The sequence below is a fragment of the Oncorhynchus tshawytscha genome, unplaced genomic scaffold (genome assembly GCF_018296145.1).
Source record: "Oncorhynchus tshawytscha isolate Ot180627B unplaced genomic scaffold, Otsh_v2.0 Un_contig_1008_pilon_pilon, whole genome shotgun sequence".
NCBI lineage: Eukaryota > Metazoa > Chordata > Actinopteri > Salmoniformes > Salmonidae > Oncorhynchus > Oncorhynchus tshawytscha.
This window is the reverse complement of record NW_024608539.1, coordinates 40,001-66,515: the sequence shown is the minus strand read 5'-3', so window position 1 is coordinate 66,515 and position 26,515 is coordinate 40,001. Positions and strand designations below refer to the sequence as shown.

The 26,515-nt window shown below is 48.8% G+C and overlaps 1 protein-coding gene across 1 annotated transcript in view; it reads left to right on the top strand.

Annotated features, from left to right (window-relative positions):
* The first annotated feature begins 909 nt into the window (after positions 1-909).
* LOC121843607 (mitotic spindle assembly checkpoint protein MAD1-like) overlaps positions 910-26,515 on the top strand; it is a 43,495-nt gene continuing 17,889 nt past the window's right edge. The window contains exons 1-4 of the mRNA XM_042313334.1: positions 910-1,071; positions 9,531-9,587; positions 10,511-10,602; positions 14,239-14,329. Coding sequence (XP_042169268.1) covers positions 943-1,071; positions 9,531-9,587; positions 10,511-10,602; positions 14,239-14,329 — 369 coding nt within the window. The 5' untranslated portion in view covers positions 910-942. The remainder of the gene's footprint in view (positions 1,072-9,530; positions 9,588-10,510; positions 10,603-14,238; positions 14,330-26,515) is intronic.

Here is a 26,515-nt window from a genome sequence, read left to right as displayed (position 1 = left end):
CTCAGCTATTATTGTTAAACACCATTTTTTGCATGTAGCAGTCGGACTAGTAGATACAGGACTATGATTAGCACCGTTAGCCATCTACATTCAGATATAGTACTATGGTTAGCACCATTAGCCAGATTAGCATCTACATTCAGATATAGGACTATGATTAGTGCCGTTAGCCATCTACATTCAGATATAGTACTATGGTTAGCACCATTAGCCAGATTAGCATCTACATTCAGATATAGGACTATGATTAGTGCCGTTAGCCATCTACATTCAGATATAGTACTATGGTTAGCACCATTAGCCAGATTAGCATCTACATTCAGATACAGGACTATGATTAGCGCCGTTAGCCAGATTAGCATCTACATTCAAATAAATAAAAAAAATACACATACACGTGCTTAGTAGATGTTATTGTGTGTGTAACAAAATGCTTGATACATTCAGATACAGTACTATCATTAGCCAGGTTAGCCTCTACATTCAGATATAGTACTATGGTTAGCACCATTAGCCAGGTTAGCATCTACATTCAGATATAGTACTATGGTTAGCACCATTAGCCAGATTAGCATCTACATTCAGATATAGTACTATGGTTAGCACCATTAGCCAGATTAGCATCTCCATTCTGATTTATTTTTCAGGGTAATGCAGTTGATTGGTGACTATCACTACAAGCATTCTAATATGATTACAACCCAAAGTGTTGTGAAATGCACTCATAGTCCCACAGGGCGGCACACATTTGTCCCAGCGTCATCAGGGTTTTGCCGGCGGGAGGCCGTCATTGTAAATAAGAATTAGTTCTTAACTGACTTGCCTCGTTAAATACATTTAAAAAAAAAATGGTTTATGACAAAAGCCTACGTGCCTCAATAATCAATGTGTTTTTAGTTGCCTCACTGTCTCTCTTTCCGTGTGTTCCAGGAGCGAGATGGGATGCGTGCTATCCTGGAGTCCTATGACAGTGAGCTGTCTTCTAGTGACTACACTCCTCAACTCAGCCGCAGGCTCAGAGAGGCAGAAGATGTACTGACCAAGACTCAGAACCACAATACAGAGATGGAGGTATGGAGACGGTCTGTCTGTGTCTCTGTCTGTCTGTGTCTCTGTCTGTCTGTGTCTCTGTCTGTCTGTCTCTGTCTGTCTGTGTCTCTGTCTGTCTGTGTCTCTGTCTGTCTGTGTCTCTGTCTGTCTGTGTCTCTGTCTGTCTCAACCTGATGGCTGTGTCTCTGTCTGTCTGAGATGGAGGTACTCGGGCTGTCTGTGTCTCTGTCTGTCTCAACCTAGATGTCTGTGTCTCTGTCTCAACCTAGATGTCTGTCTATGTCTCTGTCTGTGTCTCTGTCTCAACCTAGATGTCTGTCTGTCTGAACCTAGATGTCTGTCTGTCTGTCTGAACCTAGATGTCTGTCTGTCTGTCTGAACCTAGATGTCTGTCTGTCTCTGTCTGTCTGTCTGAATCTAGATGTCTGTCTGAACCTAGATGTCTGTCTGAACCTAGATGTCTGTCTGTCTGTCTGTCTGTCTGGAGGTCTGTCTGTCTGTCTGTCTGTCTGTCTGTCTGTCTGTCTCTGTCTGTCTGTCTCTCTGATGTCTGTCTGTCTGTCTCAACCTAGATGTCTGTCTGTCTGTCTGTCTCAACCTAGATGTCTGTCTGTCTGTCTGTCTCAACCTAGATGTCTGTCTGTCTGTCTGTCTCAACCTAGATGTCTGTCTGTCTGTCTCTGTCTGTCTGTCTGTCTGTCTGTCTGTCTCAACCTAGATGTCTGTCTGTCTGTCTGTCTGTCCTAGATGTCTGTCTCTGTCTGTCTGTCTGTCTGAATCTAGATGTCTGTCTGAACCTAGATGTCTGTCTGAACCTAGATGTCTGTCTGTCTGTCTGTCTGTCTGTCTGTCTGTCTGTCTGTCTGTCTCAACCTAGATGTCTGTCTGTCTGTCTGTCTCAACCTAGATGTCTGTCTGTCTGTCTGTCTCAACCTAGATGTCTGTCTGTCTGTCTGTCTGTCTCAACCTAGATGTCTGTCTGTCTAGATGTCTGTCTGTATGTCTGTCTGTCTCAACCTAGATGTCTGTCTGTCTGTCTGTCTGTCTGTCTGTCTGTCTGTCTGTCTGTCTGTCTGTCTGTCTGTCTCAACCTAGATGTGTCTGTCTGTCTCAACCTAGATGTCTCTGTCTGTCTGTCTCAACCTAGATGTCTGTGTCTCTGTCTCAACCTAGATGTCTGTCTGTCTCAACCTAGATGTCTGTCTGTCTCAACCTAGATGTCTGTCTGTCTCAACCTAGATGTCTCTTATGGAGCAGAATTTGAAATGGTGTTTTTTTATTTTGACGTTGGATAAAAGTAGACACACAGAGCTACACGATGGTATCTCAGACACTACAGTTGAACAATGGGAAAGTCATTCTGCTTTGAAGTTGATCAACTTTGTAAACTCCCTTTTTGAGAAAATGGTCTTTGAATGTTTTGGTATCTGGTGAAGAGCTCTTCTTTGTCTACACCCATTCAGCAGAGTTCACACCTTCTTAAGCTTTAGCCCCACCCATCTCGTTTTGCTCTCAGAGTTCACACCTTCTTAAGCTTTAGCCCCACCCATCTCGTTTTGCTCTACTAACAGTACACTTTTAGTTTAAGACATATAGCTAGCAAGTTAGGTAAACCATGAACCTAGCTAGGCAAACAAAGTGTAAGATCACACACGTCACTTAACGTTAGCTAACGAGCCAACCAGTTAACGTTAGCTAGTTAACCTCTCTAGGGTACGTGGGGCGTCCCACCTCGTCAACAGCTACCAAGAATATGCATATCCTTGCTTCTGGGACTGAGCTACAGGCAGTTAGATTAGGGTACGTCTACAGGCATTTAGATTAGGGTACGTCTACAGGCATTTAGATTAGGGTACGTCTACAGGCAGTTAGATTAGGGTACGTCTACAGGCAGTTAGATTAGGGTACGTCTACAGGCAGTTAGATTAGGGTACGTCTTCAGGCAGTTAGATTAGGGTATGTCTTCAGGCGGAAATTGAGAAAAGGGGGGGCCTGTCTAGGATGGAACCCAGTTTCACTAGCGTCCCACCTCGTCAACAGCCAGTGAAACTTTGCAGGGCGCCAAATTCAAAACAACAGAAATCCCATAATTAAAATTCCTCAAACATATACAAGTATATCCACCATTTTAAAGATAAACTTGTTGTTAATCCCACCACAGTGTCCGATTTCAAAAAGGCTTTACGATGATAGCACACCAAACGATTATGTTAGGTCAGAGCCAAGTCACAGAAAAACACAGCCATTTTTCCAGCCAAAGCGAGGAGTCACAAAAAGCAGAAATAGAGATAAAAAATTCATCACTAATCTTTGATGATCTTCATCAGATGACACTCATAGGACTTCATGTTACACAATACATGTATGTTTTATATCCAAAAATCTGAGTTTACATTGGCGCGTTACGTTTAGTAGTAACATTGAGCCACATCAATTTACAGAAATACTCATAATAAACATTGATAAAAGATACAACTGTTATCAACTGTGTCCGATTTCAAAAAAACTTTACGGAAAAAGCACACCATGCAATAATCTGAGTACAGCGCTCAGAGACCAAAACAACCCAAACAGATATCTGCCATGTTGTGGAGTCAACAGAAGTCAGAAATGGCATTAGAAATATTCACTTACCTTTGATCTTCATCAGAATGCACTCCCAGGAATCCAAGCTCCACAATTAATGTTTGATTTGTTCGATAAAGTCCATAATTTATGTCCAAATACCTCCTTTTTGTTCACACGTGTTTAACCCAGTAATCAAAATTCATGAGGCGCCATCACTAGGTGCTGACGAAAAGTCAAAGTTCCATTACAGTCCGTAGAAACATGTCAAATGATGTATAGAATCAATCTTTAGAATGTTTTTAACATAAATCTTCAATAATGTTCCAACCGGAATATTCCTTTGTCTGTAGAATTGCAATGGAACGCAAGCTAACTATCACGTGACCGCGCGTGATCAGCTCATGCCTCTCTGGCAGACCTCTGACTCATTCCCCTCTCATTCGCCCCCACTTCACAGTTGAAGCCTCAAACAAGGTTCTAAAGACTGTTGACATCTAGTGGACGCCTTAGGAAGTGCAATATGACCCCAAGCTTCCCACAATAAATTGGGTGAATTTTGGCCCATTCTTCCTGACAGAGCTGGTGTACTTGAGTAAGGTTTGTAGGCCTCCTTGCTCACACATGCTTTTTCAGTTCTGCCCACAAATATTCTGTAGGGTTGAGGTCAGAGCTTTGTGATGGCCACTCCAATACCTTGACTTTGTTGTCCTTATGCCATTTTGCCACAACTTTAGAAATATGGTCATTGTCCATTTGGAAGACCCATTTGCTACCAAGCTTTAACTTCCCGACTGATGTCTTGAGATGTTGCTTCAATCTATCCATGTAGTTTTCCTGCCTCATGATGCCATCTATTTTGTGAAGTGCCCCAGTCCCTCCTGCAGCAAAGCAGCCCCACAACATGATGCTGCCACCCCCGTGCTTCACGGTTGGGATGGTGTTCTTCGGCTTGCAAGCCTCCCCATTCATCCAAACACATCGATGGTCATTATTGGAAAAAAACGTTCTATATTTGTTTCATTAGACCGGAGGACATTTCCCCAAAAAGTACGATCTTGGTTCCCATGTGCAGTTGCAAACCGTAGTCTGGCTTTTTTATGGCGGTTTTGGAGCAGTGGCTTCTTCCTTGCTGAGCGGCCTTTCAGGTTATGTCGATATAGGCCTCGTTTTACTGTGGATATATTTGCACTTTCGCACCAGAGTGCGTTCATTTCTAGGAGACAGAATGCGTCTCCTTCCTGAGCGGTGTGACGGCTGCATGGTCCCATGGTGTTTATACTTTCGTACTATTGTTTGTACAGATGAACGTGGTACCTTCAGGCGTTTGGAAATTGTGGAGGTCTTGGCTGATTTTCTTTTGACTTTCCCATGATGTCAAGCAAAGAGGCACTGAGTTTGAAGGTAGGCCTTGAAATACATCCACAGGTACACCTCCAATGGACTCAATTGATGTCAATTAGCCTATCAGAAGCTTCTAAAGCCATGACATCATTTTCTGGAATTTTCCAAGCGGTTTAAAAGCACAGTCAACTTAGTGTATGTAAACTTCTGACCCACTGGAATTGTGATACAGTGAAATAATCTGTCTGTAAACAATTGTTGGAAAAATTACTTGTCATGCACAAAGTAGATGTCCTAACCAACTTGCCCAAACTCTAACTTGTTAAAACAAGAAATTCATAGAGTTGAAAAACGAGTTTTATTGACTCCAACCTAAGTGTATGTAAACTTCCCACTTCAACTGTGCATGTATGTATCTTATGTTGAAATTAGTGGATTTGGCTATTTCAGCCACACCCGTTGCTGACAGGGGTATAAAATTGAGCATACATCCATGCAATCTCCATAGACAAACATTTGCAGTAGAATGGCCTTATTGAAGAGCTTGGTGACTTTCAACGTGACACCGTCATAGGATGGCACTTTTCCAACAAGTCAGTTTGTGAAATTTCTGCCCTGCTAGAGCTTCCCCGGTCAACTTTAAGTGCTGTTATTGTGAAGTGGAAACATCTAGAAGCAATAATGGCTCAGCCGTGAAGTGGTAGGCGACACGACCTCAGCAGAACGGGACCGCAGAGTGCTGAAGTGCAATGCTTGTAAAAATGGTCTGTCCTCTGTTACAACACTCACTACCGAGTTCCAAACTGTCCTCTGGAAGCAACACTCACTACCGAGTTCCAAACTGCCCTCTGTTACAACACTCACTACCGAGTTCCAAACTGTCCTCTGAAAGCAACACTCACTACCGAGTTCCAAACTGTCCTCTGTTACCGAGTTCCAAACTGTCCTCTGGAAGCAACACTCACTACCGAGTTCCAAACTGCCTCTGTTACAACACTCACTACCGAGTTCCAAACTGCCCTCTGTTACAACACTCACTACCGAGTTCCAAACTGCCTCTGTTACAACACTCACTACCGAGTTCCAAACTGTCCTCTGGAAGCAACACTCACTACCGAGTTCCAAACTGTCCTCTGTTACAACACTCACTACCGAGTTCCAAACTGTCCTCTGTTACAACACTCACCACCGAGTTCCAAACTGTCCTCTGTTACAACACTCACTACCGAGTTCCAAACTGTCCTCTGTTACAACACTCACTACCGAGTTCCAAACTGTCCTCTGTTACAACACTCACTTCCGAGTTCCAAACTGCCCTCTGTTACAACACTCACTACCGAGTTCCAAACTGCCCTCTGTTACAACACTCACTACCGAGTTCCAAACTGCCTCTGTTGCAACACTCACTACCGAGTTCCAAACTGTCCTCTGTTACAACACTCACTACCGAGTTCCAAACTGCCCTCTGTTGCAACACTCACCACCGAGTTCCAAACTGCTCTGTTAAACTGCAACACTCACTACCGAGTTCCAAACTGCCTCTGTTGCAACACTCACTACCGAGTTCCAAACTGCCTCTGTTACAACACTCACTACCGAGTTCCAAACTGCCTCTGTTACAACACTCACTACCGAGTTCCAAACTGCCCTCTGTTACAACACTCACTACCGAGTTCCAAACTGCCCTCTGTTACAACACTCACTACCGAGTTCCAAACTGCCCTCTGTTAGCAACACTCACTACCGAGTTCCAAACTGCCTCTGTTACAACACTCACCACCGAAACTTCCAAACTGCCAAACTGCTCTGTTACAACACTCACTACCGAGTTCCAAACTGCCCTCTGTTGCAACACTCACTACCGAGTTCCAAACTGCCCTCTGTTACAACACTCACTACCGAGTTCCAAACTGCCCTCTGTTACAACACTCACTACCGAGTTCCAAACTGCCCTCTGTTACAACACTCACTACCGAGTTCCAAACTGCCCTCTGTTACAACACTCACTACCGAGTTCCAAACTGCCTCTGTTGCAACACTCACCACCGAGTTCCAAACTGCCCTCTGGAAGCAACACTCACTACCGAGTTCCAAACTGCCTCTGTTACAACACTCACCACCGAGTTCCAAAACTGCCCTCTGGAAGCAACACTCACTACCGAGTTCCAAACTGTCCTCTGGAAGCAACACTCACTACCGAGTTCCAAACTGCCCTCTGGAAGCAACACTCACTACCGAGTTCCAAACTGCCTCTGGAAGCAACACTCACTACCGAGTTCCAAACTGCCCTCCTCTGTTGCAACACTCACTACCGAGTTCCAAACTGCCCTCTGGAAGCAACACTCACTACCGAGTTCCAAACTGCCTCTGTTACAACACTCACTACCGAGTTCCAAACTGCCCTCTGTTGCAACACTCACTACCGAGTTCCAAACTGCCCTCTGGAAGCAACACTCACTACCGAGTTCCAAACTGCCTCTGGAAGCAACACTCACTACCGAGTTCCAAACTGCCTCTGGAAGCAACACTCACTACCGAGTTCCAAACTGCCCTCTGTTACAACACTCACTACCGAGTTCCAAACTGCCCTCTGGAAGCAACACTCACTACCGAGTTCCAAACTGCCCTCTGGAAGCAACACTCACTACCGAGTTCCAAACTGCCCTCTGTTACAACACTCACTACCGAGTTCCAAACTGTCCTCTGGAAGCAACACTCACTACCGAGTTCCAAACTGCCTCTGGAAGCAACACTCACTACCGAGTTCCAAACTGCCCTCTGGAAGCAACACTCACTACCGAGTTCCAAACTGCCCTCTGTTGCAACACTCACTACCGAGTTCCAAACTGCCCTCTGTTACAACACTCACTACCGAGTTCCAAACTGTCCTCTGTTACAACACTCACTACCGAGTTCCAAACTGTCCTCTGGAAGCAACACTCACTACCGAGTTCCAAACTGTCCTCTGGAACAACACTCACTACCGAGTTCCAAACTGTCCTCTGGAAGCAACACTCACTGCCGAGTTCCAAACTGTCCTCTGGAAGCAAAGCAAATCAAATCAAATCAAATTTTATTTGTCACATACACATGGTTAGCAGATGTTAATGCGAGTGTAGCGAAATGCTTGTGCTTCTAGTTCCGACAATGCAGTAATAACGAACAAGTAATCTAACTAACAATTCCAAAAAAAAACTACTGTCATACACAGTGTAAGGGGATAAAGAATATGTACATAAGGATATATGAATGAGTGATGGTACAGAGCAGCATAGGCAAGATACAGTAGATGATATCGAGTACAGTATATACATATGAGATAAGTATGTAAACCAAGTGGCATAGTTAAAGTGGCTAGTGATACATGTATTACATAAGGATGCAGTCGATGATATAGAGTACAGTATCAACGTATGCATATGAGATGAATAATGTAGGGTAAGTAACATTATATAAGGTAGTATTGTTTAAAGTGGCTAGTGATATATTTACATCATTTCCCATCAATTCCCATGATTAAAGTGGCTGGAGTAGAGTCTGTGTCATTGACAGTGTGTTGGCAACACTCACAACAACACTCACAAGCAACACTCACTACCGAGTTCCAAACTGCCCTCCGGAAGCAACATCATCACAATGACAGATATTACACGTTTCTAATTTTGACAGACAGTGGTTTAATTTCAAGCTACAGTGTACTGTTAGCTAGCTAGCTAACATTAGCTGGCTGTTTTCCTAGCTGATGTTAGTTATTCGTATCCCAGAGCCGTGTTCATGCAGGGTGGTAACCACGTGATCTGAGCTTCAATGGGTTTCCATGGCCGAGCAGCCGCACACAAGCCTAACATCACCATGCTCAATGACACTCGCGGCTGGACTGGTGTAAAGCTCGCCGCCACTGGACTCTGGAAACGCCTTCTCTGGAGGGATGAATCACGCTTCACCATCTGGCATTCCGACGGGTGAATCTGGGTTTGGTGGATGCCAGGAGAACGCTACCTGCCCCAATGCAAAGTGCCAACTGTAAAGTTTGGTGGAGGATGAATAATGGTCTGTGGCTGTTTTTCACGGTTCGAGCCCCTTATTTCAAGTGTAGGGAAATATTAGCGCTACAACATACAATGACATTCTAGACGATTCTGTTCCTTCCAACTTTGTGGCAGTTTGGGGAAGGCCCTTTCCTGTTTCAGCATGACAATGCCCCCGTGCACAAAGCAAGGTCCATACAGAAATGGTTTGTCGAAATCGATGCGGAAGAACTTCACTGTCCTGCACAGATCCCTGACTGCGAGCCAGGCCTGGTCTCCCAACATCAGTGCCTGATCTCACTAATGCTCTTGTGGCTGAATGGAAGCAAGTCCCCGCAGCAATGTTCCAACATCTAGTGGAAAGCCCTCCAGGAAGAGTGGAGGCTGTTATAGAATATTTGGCTCTCTACCTATTGTATTTCCTCTCTGCCTGCCACACCCACACCCACACACCACACACACACACACACACACACACACACACACACACACACACACACACACACCTCTTGTCTAAGTGGTGTTTTTCTCCCTCTTCTGCAGGTTCTGTTGACTAAAGCCCAAGAGGAGTCTGGGGCCCTCAAACTACAAGTACAGACTGTGAGTGTACACACACACACACACACACACACCCTGTGAAATAAAGCGTGTTTTTCCTAGACGGCGGTCGTTTATAACACACACTTGGCTGTTCCTGTTTCCAGGGCAACGTCACAATTGCCGTGGTGATGGGAAGTGACACGTGTGAAATCATCTCGTCTCGCCACACACACACACCCTCTCGTCTCTCCACCTTGTGATTACCTCTCTGTCTGAGGAGAGACAGAAGAGGGATAGGAATGAATGAATGTATCATTGTGTGTGTCTGAGTGGTGTTGAATCACGAGCCGCGTCCCTCTCCTCCTCTCTTCCCTTGTTACCCAGACATCTCCTTCATTGATTATTCTCCATCAGAGGAGAGACAGATGGAGGGGGATGCACCGCTGTGCTGTCTGTTTAGGGAATAGTGGTATAGAGAATTTAGAGAGGGAGGTGGGAGGGGATGGGGAGAGGGGGCCGGAGGGAGGATGGGGAGAGGGGGGTGCTGTCTGTTTAGGGAGGATGGGGGAGGTGGGAGGGGGCCGGAGGGAGGATGGGGGAGAGGGGAGGATGGGGGAGAGGGGGCGGAGGGATGGGGGAGGATGGGGAGAGGGGGCCGGAGGGAGGATGGGGGAGAGGGGGGATGGGGAGAGGGGGCCGGGGAGGATGGGGGCCGGAGGGAGGATGGGGGAGGGGGCCGGAGGGAGGGGGAGGATGGGGGATGGGGGGCCGGAGGATGGGGGCCGGAGGGATGGAGGAGATGGGGGCCGGAGGGAGTGGGAAGATGGGGAGATGGGGGCCGGAGGGATGGGGAGATGGGGGCCGGAGGGATGGGGGAGATGGGGGCCGGAGGGAGGGGGGGGGGGGGAGGGGGAAGGCATCGGAGTGATTGGGTCTGTTTTTATGTTAGTCTGGGTTACTAAATGTGTGTCTCTGTGTTCTAGATGGAGTTGGAGCTGGAGGTTATGAAGAAGCAGCAAGACTCCGTCGCCGAGGGCAACCCCTTAGCAACGAACGAGGAAGTCAACACACTCCGGTAACTCACACACTTAACACCAGTAGAGAGGTGAAGTACCATACTATATGGTTCAGTACTACCATACTGAACCATATACAGAGAGGAGGAGAGAGTTCAGATGACTGGAGGGTGAGCGAGAATGGAGTGAGCCCTGGGGCCAGATGGCTAGGGAGCGTGGGGGCTAGGCGTCTGGCTAGGGAGTGTTGGGGCCAGGCGTCTGGCTAGGGAGCGTTGGGGGCCAGGTGGGTTGGGAGCGTTGGGGGCCAGCGGCTGGCTAGGGAGCGTTGGGGGCCAGGGGCTGGCTAGGGAGCGTCTTGGGAGCGTTGGGGGCTAGGTGGGTTGCTAGGGAGCGCGGGGGCTAGGTGGGTTGCTAGGGAGCGCGGGGGAGCTAGCTAGGGAGCGCGGGGGGCTAGGTGGGTTGCTGCGCGGGGGCTGAGGAGGAGGAGAGGCTGGGAGAAGAGGGTAGTTAGAGAAGTGGGGGTGAAGAGGAGAAGAGGGTAGTTAGAGAAGTGGGGGGGTGAAGAAGAGGAGGAGAGGCTGAGAGAAGAGGGTAGTTAGAAAAGAGGGAGGAGGAGAGGGTAGTTAGAGAAGTGGGGGTGAAGAAGAGGAGAAGAGGGTAGTTAGAGAAGAGGGGGTGAAGAAGAGGAGCAGAGGCTGGGAGAAGAGGGTAGTTAGAGAAGTGGGGGGTGAAGAAGAGGAGAGGCTGGGAGAAGAGGGGGTGAAGAAGAGGAGAGGGTAGTTAGAGAAGTGGGGGTGAAGAAGAGGAGGAGGCTGGGAGAAGAGGGTAGTTAGAGAAGAAGTGGGGGGTGAAGAAGAGGGGGGGTGAGAAGAGGGTAGTTAGAGAAGTGGGGGGTGAAGAAGAGGAGAGGCTGGGAGAAGAGGGGGTGAAGAAGAGGAGAGGCTGGGAGAAGAGGGGGTGAAGGAGGAGGAGAGAAGAGGGAGGAGGAGAGGCTGGGAGAAGAGTGGTTAGAGAAGTGGGGGGTGAAGAAGAGGAGGAGAGGGATGTGAGGTCCACTGGGAGCGATAGAGGAAGAGATGGAGGTCAGACAGGTATGGAGGGAGAATCAAGTCGTTGGTCATGTGATGAAGAGTGAAGGAGACAGGAAGCCTATGGAGGAAGTCAAGGTGACGTCACAGTGCTGACCTAAAGTCACTCTGGACAGACTGACAGTCGACTGAAGAGGCAGGAAATACCATTCCACTGCTGAAGTAGGTTCATGTTTAGGAGGAAACAACTCTGCCAGCATTTTCATTTTGTCAAATTGACTTTAGACCGATGGCAATGTTGTCATTAGCGACGCTGACGTCATGCTGCATCTAATGTCAATCTGTGACATCATAACGACGACCAGAGGTTAGCCAGCGACGCTGACGTCATGCTGCATCTAATGTCAATCTGTGACATCATAACGACGACCAGAGGTTAGCTAGAGACGCTGACGTCATGCTGTATCTAATGTCAATCTGTGACATCATAACGACGACCAGAGGTTTTCCTACGCTGACGTGTCTGTTCTAATGTCAATCTGTGACATCATAATTGACGACCAGAGGTTAGCTAGAGAGACGCTGACGTTATGCTGCATCTAATGTTAATCTGACATCATAACGAGAATAAAGCAGTCGAGACGCAGTCCATCTAATGTCAATCTGTTACAAAACAAGAGGTTGTCAGACGCTGACGTTATGCTGCATCTAATGTCAATCTGAACATCACAACGTTAGAACAGAGGTTAGCTAGGAATACTGAACGTCATGCTGCATCTAATGTCAATCTGTGACATCATAACGAACCAGAGGTTTTCCTACAATGAACTGTCTCCTTCAGAATGGGGTTGTACTGCTAAACCACTATAATTGACTTTTGGAGAAATCTTCATCAGCGTTAACACTTTGAATTGAGAATAAAGCAGTCGGCCTATGGAACACAAACGTTCAAAATATTGTCAGAACATGTAACCCATGAATAGAACAAACAACGTTAGAACATAGAACTATGGAATACAGAACTATGGAACACACAACATTAGAACATAGAACTATGGAGAACTGTAGAATATAGAACTATGGAACACACAACTGTAGAATATAGAACTATGGAACACAGAACTGTAGAATATACAACTATGGAACACACAACTGTAGAATATAGAACTATGGAACACACAACTGTAGAATATACAACTATGGAACACACAACTGTAGAATATACAACTATGGAACACACAACTGTAGAATATACAACTATGGAACACACAACTGTAGAATATACAACTATGGAACACACAACTGTAGAATATACAACTATGGAACACACAACTGTAGAATATACAACTATGGAACACACAACTGTAGAATATACAACTATGGAACACACAACTGTAGAATATACAACTATGGAACACACAACTGTAGAATATACAACTATGGAACACACAACTGTAGAATATACAACTATGGAACACACAACTGTAGAATATACAACTATGGAACACACAACTGTAGAATATACAACTATGGAACACACAACTGTAGAATATACAACTATGGAACACACAACTGTAGAATATACAACTATGGAACACACAACTGTAGAATATACAACTATGGAACACACAACTGTAGAATATACAACTATGGACTACAACTGTAGAATATACAACTATGGAACACACAACTGTAGAATATACAACTATGGAACACACAACTGTAGAATATACAACTATGGAACACACAACTGTAGAATATACAACTATGGAACACACAACTGTAGAATATACAACTATGGAACACACAACTGTAGAATATACAACTATGGAACACACAACTGTAGAATATACAACTATGGAACACACAACTGTAGAATATACAACTATGGAACACACAACTGTAGAATATACAACTATGGAACACACAACTGTAGAATATACAACTATGGAACACACAACTGTAGAATATACAACTATGGAACACACAACTGTAGAATATACAACTATGGAACACACAACTGTAGAATATACAACTATGGAACACACAACTGTAGAATATACAACTATGGACAATGTAGAATATACAACTATGGAACACACAACTGTAGAATATACAACTATGGAACACACAACTGTAGAATATACAACTATGGAACACACAACTGTAGAATATACAACTATGGAACACACAACTGTAGAATATACAACTATGGAACACACAACTGTAGAATATACAACTATGGAACACACAACTGTAGAATATACAACTATGGAACACACAACTGATGAATGAAGAACATTAGAATGTATGAAGCGATCTTGGTGCTTTATCTAGTTATCTTGTAGGGTTATTAAATTACTATTAGATGGTGTTCATGTCGTCATGACGACGACATGTTTACATCACAATGGCCTGACACACACCTGCTTTCCACTTTACCTACCTTACCCCATGTAGACTACACACACACACACACTTTACCATCAATTACACACGTTGTGATTAGTGTCTCTGTTTCACTACAGTCTGGATATCAAAACAAACATTCAGTTCATTAATGGAGAGGCACCGCTTCATTACACTCAGTCATGATCGCTATTGAGCTCATTCATCTAAGGAGTGTGTGTGTGTGTGTGTTTGTGTTGTGTTGTGTTGTGTCGGCAGGCTGAAGATTGAGGAGTTGGAGGGAGAGCGACAACGTCTGGAAGAACAGAACAATGTTCTAGAGCTGAGGCTGGAGAGACACAACTTACAGGTACACAGTCGTGTGTGTGAGGACTCGACATACAGGGCTGCTCTCTGGCCTGGGAGGTTTTGGTATATTCAATCATCCATAGCCTACACCTTCACAGTAAATCCATGTGATATAGCCTACACCTTCACAGTAAATCCATGTGATATAATCTACACCTTCACAGTAAATCCATGTGATATAATCTACACCTTCACAGTAAATCCATGTGATATAATCTACACCTTCACAGTAAATCCATGTGATATAATCTACACCTTCACAGTAAATCCATGTGATATAATCTACACCTTCACAGTAAATCCATGTGATATAGCCTACACCTTCACAGTAAATCCATGTGATATAGCCTACACCTTCACAGTAAATCCATGTGAAATCTACATGTAATCCATGTGATTTAGTAGCCTACACCTTTACAGTAAATCCATGTGATATAGCCTACACCTTCACAGTAAATCCATGTGATTTAGTCTACACCTTCAGAGTAAATCCATGTAATATAATTCTAAATCCATGTGATTTAGTCACACTTCACAGTAAATCCATGTAATATAGCCTACAGAGAAGCCTAATTACCGTGTCTAAAACGGTCACGTGGAATTTGACTGTCTTCGTGACTAGTGACCTCCGCTGTGGCGGTAATATGGTCACCATAACAGCCCTAGTTTCAGCCCAACTCATCCTCTCTCTGTGTGTGTGTGTGGATCTTAATAGAATCAGTCCTACTGTTGTCCCAGTCCTGATGGTCCCTAAAGCCACACAGAGATTAGATTCCCTATTCCACAGCAGTGATGGGACACTATCAACTAGAGAGCGTTTTAGATCAGAGTGCTAGTTTAGAGTCTGCCTACATGTCTGGAGGACCTGTCTGGGGTAGACATGAAGGGTAGCTTTTTTCTGTCACTTTCTCTCTGTGACACACACACTTCCTGTCCCTGTGTGTGTTCTGGTCACACACACACACTTCCTGTCCCTGTGTGTGTGTTCTGGTCACACACACACACTTCCTGTCCCTGTGTGTGTGTTCTGGTCACACACACACACTTCCTGTCCCTGTGTGTGTGTTCTGGTCACACACACACACTTCCTGTCCCTGTGTGTGTGTTCTGGTCACACACACACACTTCCTGTCCCTGTGTGTGTGTTCTGGTCACACACACACACTTCCTGTCCCTGTGTGTGTTCTGGTCACACACACACACTTCCTGTCCCTGTGTGTGTTCTGGTCACACACACACACTTCCTGTCCCTGTGTGTGTGTTCTGGTCACACACACACACTTCCTGTCCCTGTGTGTGTGTTCTGGTCACACACACACACTTCCTGTCCCTGTGTGTGTGTTCTGGTCACACACACACACTTCCTGTCCCTGTGTGTGTGTTCTGGTCACACACACACACACTTCCTGTCCCTGTGTGTGTGTTCTGGTCACACACACACACACTTCCTGTCCCTGTGTGTGTGTTCTGGTCACACACACACACACTTCCTGTCCCTGTGTGTGTGTTCTGGTCACACACACACACTTCCTGTCCCTGTGTGTGTGTTCTGGTCACACACACACACTTCCTGTCCCTGTGTGTGTTCTGGTCACACACACACACTTCCTGTCCCTGTGTGTGTTCTGGTCACACACACACACTTCCTGTCCCTGTGTGTGTGTTCTGGTCACACACACACACTTCCTGTCCCTGTGTGTGTGTTCTGGTCACACACACACACTTCCTGTCCCTGTGTGTGTGTTCTGGTCTAATTGTCAGATCTTTCTGGCCTCAGGTTCCAAACCATTTTCTAACAGTTACTGTGAACTCCACTGTTCCTCTCTCCTCTCTCTCTCTCTCTCTCTCTCTCCTCACTATTTTCTCCCCCTCTTCATTAAAAAGAAGATGGTGTTCCTCTCTACTTATTTAGATCACTAATGACTGGGTTTTCCTTTCCTCTTTAAAGATACCAAGACACACACTGAGACACCGACACACACACTCAGAGACACACACCGAGACACCGACACACACACTCAGAGACACACACTGAGACACCGACACACACACTCAGAGACACACACTGAGACACCGACACACACACTCAGAGAGACACACTGAGACACCGACACACACACCAGAGACACACACGAGACACCGACACACACACTCAGAGACACACACTGAGACACCGACACACACACTCAGACACACACTGAGACACCGACACACACACTGAGACACCGACACACACTCAGAGACACACACTCAGAGACACACAGACAAACACACATCCTTCTCAGCGTATGTTCTAAAAGCAGGATGTTACCAAGCTTTACTGAAATGTTACCAGTCTTTACTAAAATGTTACCAAGCTTTACTAAAATGTTACCAAGCTTTACTAAAATGTTACCAAGCTTTACTCAAATGTTACCAAGCTTTACTCAAATGTTACCAAGCTTTACTCAAATGTTACCTAGATACTAGATAACATCCCTCTCCTCTCCACCCCACTGAACTGGTACTAGATAACAGCCCTCTCCTTACTCCTCTACATCCTTACACTCCTTTACTAAAATGTTCCCTAAGCCTCTTCTAAAATCTTCTACCTCCTTTCCTCTAAATGTCTCCTCTACCTCTCTCTCTCCTCTGCTCCTCTACAGTCCTCTGCACTCTACACTCCTCTCCTCTACCTGGTACTAGATAACTACCTCCTCTCTCTACCTCCTCTCCTCTACACTCTCTACAGCTCCTCTCCTCTACATCCCTCTACACTCCTCTCCTCCCTAAAAATCTCCTCTCCTCTACCTCCTCTTCTCTCCTACTAAAATCCTCTCCTCTACCTCCTCTCCTCTACACTACCTCCTCTCCTCTACACTCCTCTCCCTCTACTCCCTCTCCTCTAGCTCCTCTCCTCTACCACTCTCCTCTCCTCTACACTCCCCTCTCCTCTACTAGATCTCCTCTACAGCTCCTCTCTACTCCTCTACACTCTCTCCTCTCCCTCTCCCTCTCCTCTACCTCCTCTCCTCTACCTCCCTCCTCTCCTCTACCTCCTCTCCTCTACACTCCTCTACCTCCCTCTACACTCCTCTCCTCTACTCCTCTCTACTCCCTCTCCTCTACTCCTCTCCTCTACCTCCTCTCCTCTACCTCCTCTTCTCTCCTCTACAGCCTCTCCTCTCCTCCTCTACCTCCTCTCCTCCTACTCCTCTCCTCTACCTCTCTTCTACCTCCTCTCCTCTCCCTCCTCTCCTCTCCTCCTCTCCTCTACCTCCTCTACTCTCTCTCCTCTACACTCCTCTCCTCTACACTCCTCTCCTCTACACTCCTCTCCTCTACAAATCCTCTACTCTCCTCTCCTCTCCTCTACCTCCTCTCCTCTACCTCCTCTCCTCTCCTCCTCTTCTCTCCTCTCCTCTCTTCTCTCACCTCCTCTACCTCCCTCTACTCCTCTCCCTCTACCTCCTCTCCTCTACACTCCTCTACACTCCTCTCCTCTACCTCCTCTCCTCTACACTCCTCTCCTCTAACTCCTCTACACTCCTCTCCTCTACAAGCCTCTCCTCTACCTCCTCTCCTCTACACTCCTCTCCTCTCCTCTACACTCCTCTACCTCCTCTCCTCTCCTCTACTCTCCTCTCCTCTACCTCCTCTCACTCCTCTCCTCTACCTCCTCTTCTCTCCTCTACTCCTCTACACTCCTCTACACTCTCCTCTACACTCCTCTCCTCTACCTCCTCTCCTCTCCTCTACCTCCTCTCCTCTCCTCTACACTCCTCTCCTCTACCTCCTCTCCACTCCTCTACACTCCTCCCTCTCTCCTCTCCTCTCCTCTACCTCCTCTCCTCTACCTCCTCTCCTCTCCTCTACACTCCTCTCCTCTCCTCTACTCCTCTCCTCTCCTCTACCTCCTCTCCTCTACACTCTACACTCCTCTTCTCTCCTCCTCCTCTCCCTCTCCTCTACACTCCCTCCTCTGACTCCTCTACCTCCTCTTCTCTCCTCTCCTCCTCTCCTCCCTCCTCTACCTCCTCTTCTCTCCTCTCTCCTCTCCTCTACACTCCTCTCCTCTCCTCTACACTCCTCTCCTCTACTCCTCTCCTCTCCTCTACCTCCCTCTCCTCTCCCTCTACACTCCTCTCCTCTCCTCTACCTCCCTCTCCTCTCCTCTACACTCCTCTCCTCTCCTCTACCTCCTCTCCTCTCCTCTCCTCCCTCTCCTCTCCTCTACACTCCCTCTCCTCTCCTCTACACTCCTCTTCTCTCCTCTACACTCCTCTCCTCTCCTCTACACTCCTCTCCTCTACACTCCTCTACCTCCCTCTTCTCTCCTCTACACTCCTCTCCTCTCCTCTACTCCTCTCCTCTCCTCTACCTCCTCTCCTCTCCTCTCCTCCTCTCCTCTACCTCCTCTCCTCTCCTCCTCTCCTCTCCTCTACACTCCTCTTCTCTCCTCTACACTCCTCTCCTCTCCTCCTCTCCTCTCCTCTACACCTCCTCTTCTCTCCTCTACTCCTCTCCTCTACCTCTCTCTCCTCTACTCCTCTCCTCTCCTCTACTCTCTCCTCTCCTCTACACTCCTCTCCTCTCCTCTACTCTCCTCTCCTCTCCTCCCTCTCCTCTACACTCCTCTCCTCTCCTCTACCTCCTCTTCTCTCCTCTACACTCCTCTCCTCTCCTCTCCTCTCCTCTCCTCTACCTCCTCTACCTCCTCTTCTCTCCTCTACACTCCTCTACTCCCTCTCCTCTCCTCTCCTCCTCTTCTCTCCTCTCCTCCTCTCCTCTCCTCTACACTCCCTCTTCTCTCCCTCTACACTCCTCTCCTCTCCTCTACCTCCTCTCTCTCCTCTACCTCCTCTCCCTCTGGTCTCCTCTACCTCCCTTCTCTCCTCTCCCTCCTCTCCTCTCCTCTACTGGTCCTCTACAGCTCTCCTCTCCTCTACCACTCCTCTACTCCTCTTCTCTCCTCTACATAACACTCCTCTCCTCTACACCTCCTCTCCCTCTACTCCTCTAACAGCCCTCTCCTCTACTCCCTCCTCTCCTCTCCTCCCTCTCTGGTCTTCTCTCCTCTACACTCCTCTTCTCTCCTCTACACTCCTCTCCTCCTCTACACTCCTCTCCTCTCTACTCCCTCTCCTCTACACTCCTCTCCTCTACCTCCTCTCCTCTCCTCTAACTGGTCTCCTCTATAACTTCTCTCCTCTAGCCCTCTACCTCCTCTACACTCCTCTCCTCTACCTCCTCTCCTCTACCTCCTCTCCCTCTACATCTCCTCTCCTCTACCTCCCTCTCTCTCCTCTACACTCCTCTCCCTACACTCCTCTCTCTCCTCTACTCTCTTCTCTCCTCTACCTCCTCTTCTCTCCCTCTACACTCCTCTCCTCTCCTCTACCTCTCTCTCTCCTCTCCTCTACCTCCTCTCCTCTCCTCTCCTCTCCTCTACAGCTCCTCTACCTCCTACACTCCCACTCCTCTCCTCTACTCCTCTCCTCTCCTCCTCTCCTCTACACTCCTCTCCTCCTACCTCCCTCTCCTCTACCTCTCTCCTCTCCTCTATCTCCTCTCCTCTCCTCCTCTCCTCTCCTCTCACTCCTCTACCCCTCTCCTCTACACTCCTCTCCTCTCCTCCTCTCCACTCCTCTCCTCTCCAACCTCTCCTCTCCTCTCCACTCCTCTCCTCTGGTCCTCTCCTCTACCTCCTCTCCTCTCCCTCCTCCCCTCTACACTCCTCTCCTCTACACTCCTCTCTCCTCTCATCTACCTCCTCTCTACTCCTCTCCTCTCCCTCCTCTCCCTCTCCCTCTCCTCTCGCCTCTACACTCCTCTCCTCTACCTCCTCTCGCCTCTACCTCTCTCCTCCTCCTCTCCTCTACACTCCTCCTCTCCTCTCCTCTAGATCCTCTCCTCTCCCCTACCTCCTCTCCCCTACACTACTAGATCCTCCCTCCCTCTCACTCCCCACTCCTCTCCTCTAGATCCTCTCTCCCTCTCCTCTCCCTCTCCTCTCTACCTCCTCTCCTCTATCTCCTCTCCTCTCCTCTACCTCTCCTCTCCTCCTCTACCTCCTCTCCTCTACTCTCCTCTCCTCTACCTCCTCTCCTCTACACTCCTCTCCTCTCTCTCCTCCCTCTCCTCTACCTCCTCTGAACTCTCTCTACCTCCTCTCCTCTCCTCTCCTCTACACCTCTCCTCTAACTGGTACTAGATCTACAGCCCTCTCCTCTCCTCCTCTACACTCCTCTCCTCTACCTCTCTCCTCTCTCCTCTCCTCTCCTCTACCTCCCTCTCCTCTCCTCTACACTCCTCTCTCCTCTACACTCCTCTCCTCTCCTCTCTCCTCTCCTCTCCTCTACCTCCTCTCCTCTACCTCCCCTCCTCTACACTCCTCTCCTCTACCTCCTCTCCTCTCTCTCCTCCTCTCCTCTGAACTCTCTCCCTCCTCCTCCTCTCCTCTACCTCCTCTCCTCCTCCTCCTCTCCTCTCCTCTCCTCTCCTCTCCTCTCCTCTCCTCTCCTCTCCTCTCACTCCCACTCTCCTCTACCTCTCCTCTCCTCTACACTCCCTCTCTCCTCTCCTCTCCTCTCCTCTACACTCCTCCTCTCTCTCACTCCCTCTCTCCCTCACACCCTCTCCTCTACACTCCTCTCCTCTCCTCTACCTCCTCTCCTCTCACTCTCCTCTCCTCTCCTCTCCCCTACCTCCTCTCCTCTACCTCCTCTACCTCCTCTCCTCTCCCTCCTCTCCTCCACTCCTCCCTCTACCTCCCCTCTCCTCTCCCTACACTCTCTCTACCTCCTCTACCACTCCTCTCCTCTCCTCTACACTCCCCCTACATCCTCTCCTCTACACTCCTCTCCTCCTCTACCTCCTCTCCTCTGCCTCCTCTCCTCTACCTCCTCTCCTCTACACTCCTCTACCTCCCTCTCTAAAATCTCCTCTCCCTCCTCCCTCCTCTACACTCCTCTCCTCACTCCTCTCCTCTACACTCCTCTCCTCTACACTCCTCTCCTCTCCTCTACACTCCTCTCCTCTACCTCCTCTCCTCTACCTCCTCTCCCCCTCTCCTCCTCCTCTCCTCCTCTCCTCTACCTCCTCTCCTCTCCTCTACCTCCTCTCTCTCCTCCTCCTCTCCTCTACCTCCTCTCCTCTACACTCCTCTCCTCTCCCTCTCTCCTCTCCTCTCCTCTACACTCCTCTCTCTCCTCTCCTCTACATCTCCCTCTTCTCTCCTCTACACTCCTCTCCTCTCCCCTCCTCCTCTACACTCCTCTCCTCTCCTCTACACTCCTCTACACTCCTCTTCTCTCCTCTCACTCTCTACCTCCTCTCCTCCACTCCCTCCTCTCCTCCCTCCTCTCCTCTACCTCTACACTCCTCTCTCTCCTCTACACTCCTCTACCTCCTCTCTCTCTACCTCCTCTCCTCTCCACTCTACCTCTCCTCCTCTCCTCTCCTCTACACTCCTCTCCTCTCCCTCCTCTACCTCCCCTCTCTCCTCTACCTCCTCTCCTCTCCTCTCCTCTTCTCTCCTCTACACTCCTCTCCTCCCTACACTCCTCTCCTCCACCTCCTCTCCTCTACCTCCTCTCCTCTACCTCCTCTCCTCTACCTCCTCTCCCTCTCCTCTCTGTCCTCCTCTCCTCCTCTCTCTCCTCTACACTCCTCTTCTCTCCTCTACACTCCTCCTCTCCCACTCCTCTCCTCTCTGCTCCTCTCCTCTCCTCTACTCCTCTCCTCTACACTCCTCTCCTCTACTCCTCTCCTCCTACACTCCTCTCCTCTACACTCCTCTCCTCTACCTCCTCTACTCCTCTCCTCCACTCCTCTCCTCTACACTCCTCTCCTCTCCTCTCCTCTCCTCTCTACTCTCCTCTCCTCTACCTCCTCTCCTCTACACTCCTCTCCTCTACACTCCTCCCTCTACCTCCTCTCCACTCCTCTCTCCCTCTCCCTCCTCTCCTCTCCTCTACTCCTCCTCTACCTCCTCTCCTCTACACTCCTCTCCTCTCCTCCCTCTACCTCCTCTCCTCTACACTCCTCTCCTCTACCTCCTCTCCTCTCTCTACACTCCTCTCCTCTACTCCTCCTCTACCTCTCTCCTCCTCTACACTCCTCCTCTACCTCCTCTCCTCGATAACCCCTCTCTCCCTCTCCTCTCTCCTCCCTCTCCTCTCCTCTCCTCCTCCTCTACCTCCTCTCCTCTACACTCCTCTCCCTCCCTCCCTCCCTCCCTCCCTCCCTCCCTCTCCTCTCCTCCCTCCTCTACAAAGCCCTCTACACTCCCCTCCTCCCCTCTCCTCTCCTACCTCCTCTACTCTCCTCCTCTCCTCTACCTCCTCTCCTCCCCTCTCCTCTCCTCTACCTCCTCTCCTCTACCTCCTCTCCTCTCTCTCTACTCTCCTCTCCTCCTCTCCTCTACCTCCTCTCCTCTCACTCCTCTCTCTACACTCCTCTCCTCCCCCTCTCCTCTACATCCTCTCCTCTCCTCCATCTCTCTCCTCTACCTCTCTCCTCTACCTCCCTCCCCTCTCCTCTACATCCCTCTCCACTCCTCTACTCCTCTCCTCTACACTCCATCTCTCTACCACCCTCTCCTCTCCTCTACCTCCTCTCCTCTGCCTCCTCTCCTCACTCCTCTCCTCTACACTCCTCTCCTCTCCCTCCACTCCTCTCCTCTACACTCCACTCCTCTCCACCTCCCTCTCCTCTGCATCCTCTCTCTCCTCCTCTCCCTCTATACTCCTCTCCTCTACACTCCTCTCCTCTACACTCCTCTCCTCTACACTCCTCTCCTCTACCTCCTCTCCTCTCCTCTCCTCCTCTCCTCCCTCCCTCCTCTCCTCTACCTCCTCTCCTCTACCTCCCTCTCCTCGCCTCTGTACTCTCCCTCTACATCTCTCCTCTCCTCTACCTAAATCCTCTCCTCTACCTCCTCTCCTCCCTCTACACTCCTCTCCTCTACCTCCTCTACTCTCCTCCACTCCTCTCCTCTCCTCCTCCCTCTCCCCTACACTCCTCTCCTCTCCCTCCTCCTCCTCTCCTCTACTGCTCCTCTCCTCTGCTCCTCTCCTCTACCTCCTCTCCTCTACACTCCTCTCCTCTACCTCCCCTACCTCTCTCCTCTACACTCCTCTCCTCTACCCTCTCCTCTCCTCTCCTCTCCTCTACCTCCTCTCCTCTCCTCTACACTCCTCTCCTCTACACTCCTCTCCTCTATACTCCTCTCCTCTCCTCCACTCCTCTCCTCTACCTCCTCTACACTCCTCTCCTCTACACTCCTCTCCTCTACCTCCTCTCCCTCTGGTACTAGATAACAGCCCTCTCCTCTCCTCTCCTCTCCTCTCCCTCCTCCTCTCCTCTCCTCTCCTCTCCTCCCTCTCTCCACTCCCTCCCTCCCCTCCCTCCCCTCCCTCCTCTCCTCTCCCTCCTCTCCTCTCCTCTCCTCCTCTCCTCTACACTCCTCTCCTCTACCTCCTCTCCTCTACCTCCTCTACCTCCTCTCCTCTACCTCCACTCCTCTCCTCTACACTCCTCTCCTCTACTCCTCTCCTCTCCCCTCTCCTACCTCCTCTCCTCTACACTCCTCTCCTCCTCTCCACTCCCCTCCTCCCCCCTCCCTCTCCTCTCCTCTCTCTCCTCTCCTCTACCTCCTCTCCTCTCCCTCCTCTACACTCCTCTCCTCTACCTCCTCTCCCTCCTCTACCTCCCTACTCTCTACCTCTCCTCTCCTCTACACTCCTCTCCTCTATCTCCTCTCCACTCCTCTCCTCTACACTCCTCTCCTCTACACTCCTCTTCTCTCCTCTACACTCCTCTCCTCTACACTCCTCTCCTCTCCTCTACCTCCTCTCCTCTACACTCCAATGGACGTCTGCCTTGTAAAAACAGATAATGGCTTCATTTACTACTGCTGGGGCACATCATCAAACACACACACACGTCCTGATAAGCCTTAGGGCATTTTGTCTTATTATCAGAAAGAGACTCACCCTCCTCTCTCTCCCTCTCTCTCTCTCCTCTCTCTGAGTAACTCAATCAAACTTTCCTCATCCCCCTTCTCTCACCCTCCTCTCTCCCTCTCCTCCTCTCTCCTGAGTAACTCAATCAAACTTTCCTCATCCCCCTTCCTCCCCTCTCTCCCTCTCCCCTCTCCTCTCCTTTCCTCATCCCCCTTCTCTCTCCCTCTCCTCTCTCCCCTTCCCCCCTCTCTCTCTCCTTTCCTCATCCCCCTTCTCTCTCTCCCTCTCCTCCTCTCTCCTCTCCCCTCTCTCTCCTTTCCTCATCCCCCTTCTCTCTCTCCCTCCTCTCTCCCCTCTCCTTTCCTCATCCCCTTCTCTCTCTCCCTCTCCTCCTCTCTCCCCTCTCCTCTCCCCCTTTCCTCCTCATCCCCCTTCTCTCTCTCCCTCTCCTCCTCTCTCCCCTCTCCTCTCCTTTCCTCATCCCCTTCTCTCTCTCCCTCTCCTCCTCTCTCCCTCCCCTCTCCTCTTCTTTCCTCATCCCCCTTCTCTCTCTCCCTCTCCTCCTCTCTCCCCCCCCTCTCCTCTCCTCTCCTTTCTCTCTCCCTCCCCCTCTCTCTCTCCCTCTCCTCTCTCCCCTTCCCTCCCCTCTCCTTTCTCATCCCCTCCTTTCTCATCTCTCTCCTCTCCTCTCTCCCCTCTCCCTCCCTCTCCTCTCCTTTCCTCATCCCCCTTCTCTCGCTCTTCTCTTCTCGTCTCTTCTTCCTTCCCTCAGTTCATATATTGTCTCCCAGACCTCCTAGAATAGGAGTGACTAAACAGGAACAGTGTTTTATATTGTAGACCAGACCTCCCTAGAATAGGAGTGACTAAACAGGAACAGTGTTTTATATTGTAGACCAGACCTCCCTAGAATAGGAGTCTCTCCCCCTCCCCAGTGTTTTATATCCCCCTTCTCTCCAGACCTCCCTCCTCCTCTCTAACCAGGAACAGTTTTTATCATCCCCCAGACCTCCCTAGAATAGGAGTGACTAAACAGGAACAGTGTCCTCTCCCTTCTCCTCCCTCATCCCCCTTCTCTCTCTCCCTAGTCCAGACTCTCCCTAGAATAGGAGTGACTAATCCCCCTTCAGTGTTTTATCCTTGTAGACCAGACCTTCTCCTCTCCTCAATAGGGTGACTCTCTCCCAGTGTTTTATATTGTAGACCAGACCTCCTAGAATAGGAGTCTCTAAACAGGAACAGTGTTTTCCTCATCCCCAGACCTCCTAGAATAGGAGTGACTAAACAGGAACAGTGTTTTATATTGTAGACCAGACCAGACCTCCCTAGAATAGGAGTGACTAAACCCCCAGTGTTTTATATAGTAGTCTCAGACCAGACCTCCCTAGAATTTCCTGACTCCCCCTTCTCAGTGTTTTAGATTGTAGACCAGACCAGACCTCCCTTTCCTCATCCCCCTGACTAAACAGGAACAGTGTGTTGTCCCCTCTCCTTATTTCCTCATTCCCCTCTTCTCTCTCTCTTCTCTTCCTTGTCTCTTCTTCCTTCCCTCAGTTCATAAATTGTAGACCAGACCTCCCTAGAATAGGAGTGACTAAACAGGAACAGTGTTTATATTGTGATCTGACCTCCCTAGAATAGGAGTGACTAAACAGGAACAGTGGTTTAGATTGTGACCAGACCTCCCTAGAATAGGTGTGACTAAACAGGAACAGTGTTTTATATTGTAGACCAGACCTCCCTAGAATAGGAGTGACTAAACAGGAACAGTGTTTTATATAGTGGTTGGACCTCCCTAGAATAGGAGTGACTAAACAGGAACAGTGTTTTATATTACATCTGTGTCAGACCTCCCTAGAATAGGAGTGACTAAACAGGAACAGTGTTATATATAGTAGTCCAGACCTCCCTAGAATAGGAGTGACTAAACAGGAACAGTGTTTTATATTGTAGACCAGACCAGACCTCCCTAGAATAGGAGTGACTAAACAGGAACAGTGTTTTATATTGTAGACCAGACCTCCCTAGAATAGGAGTGACTAAACAGGAACAGTGTTTTATATTGTAGACCAGACCAGACCTCCCTAGAATAGGAGTGACTAAACAGGAACAGTGTTTTATATTGTAGACCAGACCAGACCTCCCTAGAATAGGAGTGACTAAACAGGAACAGTGTTTTATAGACCTCTTCAGCCCAGGAACAGTGTTTTGATATGGTTCCACAGACAGACCTCTTCCCT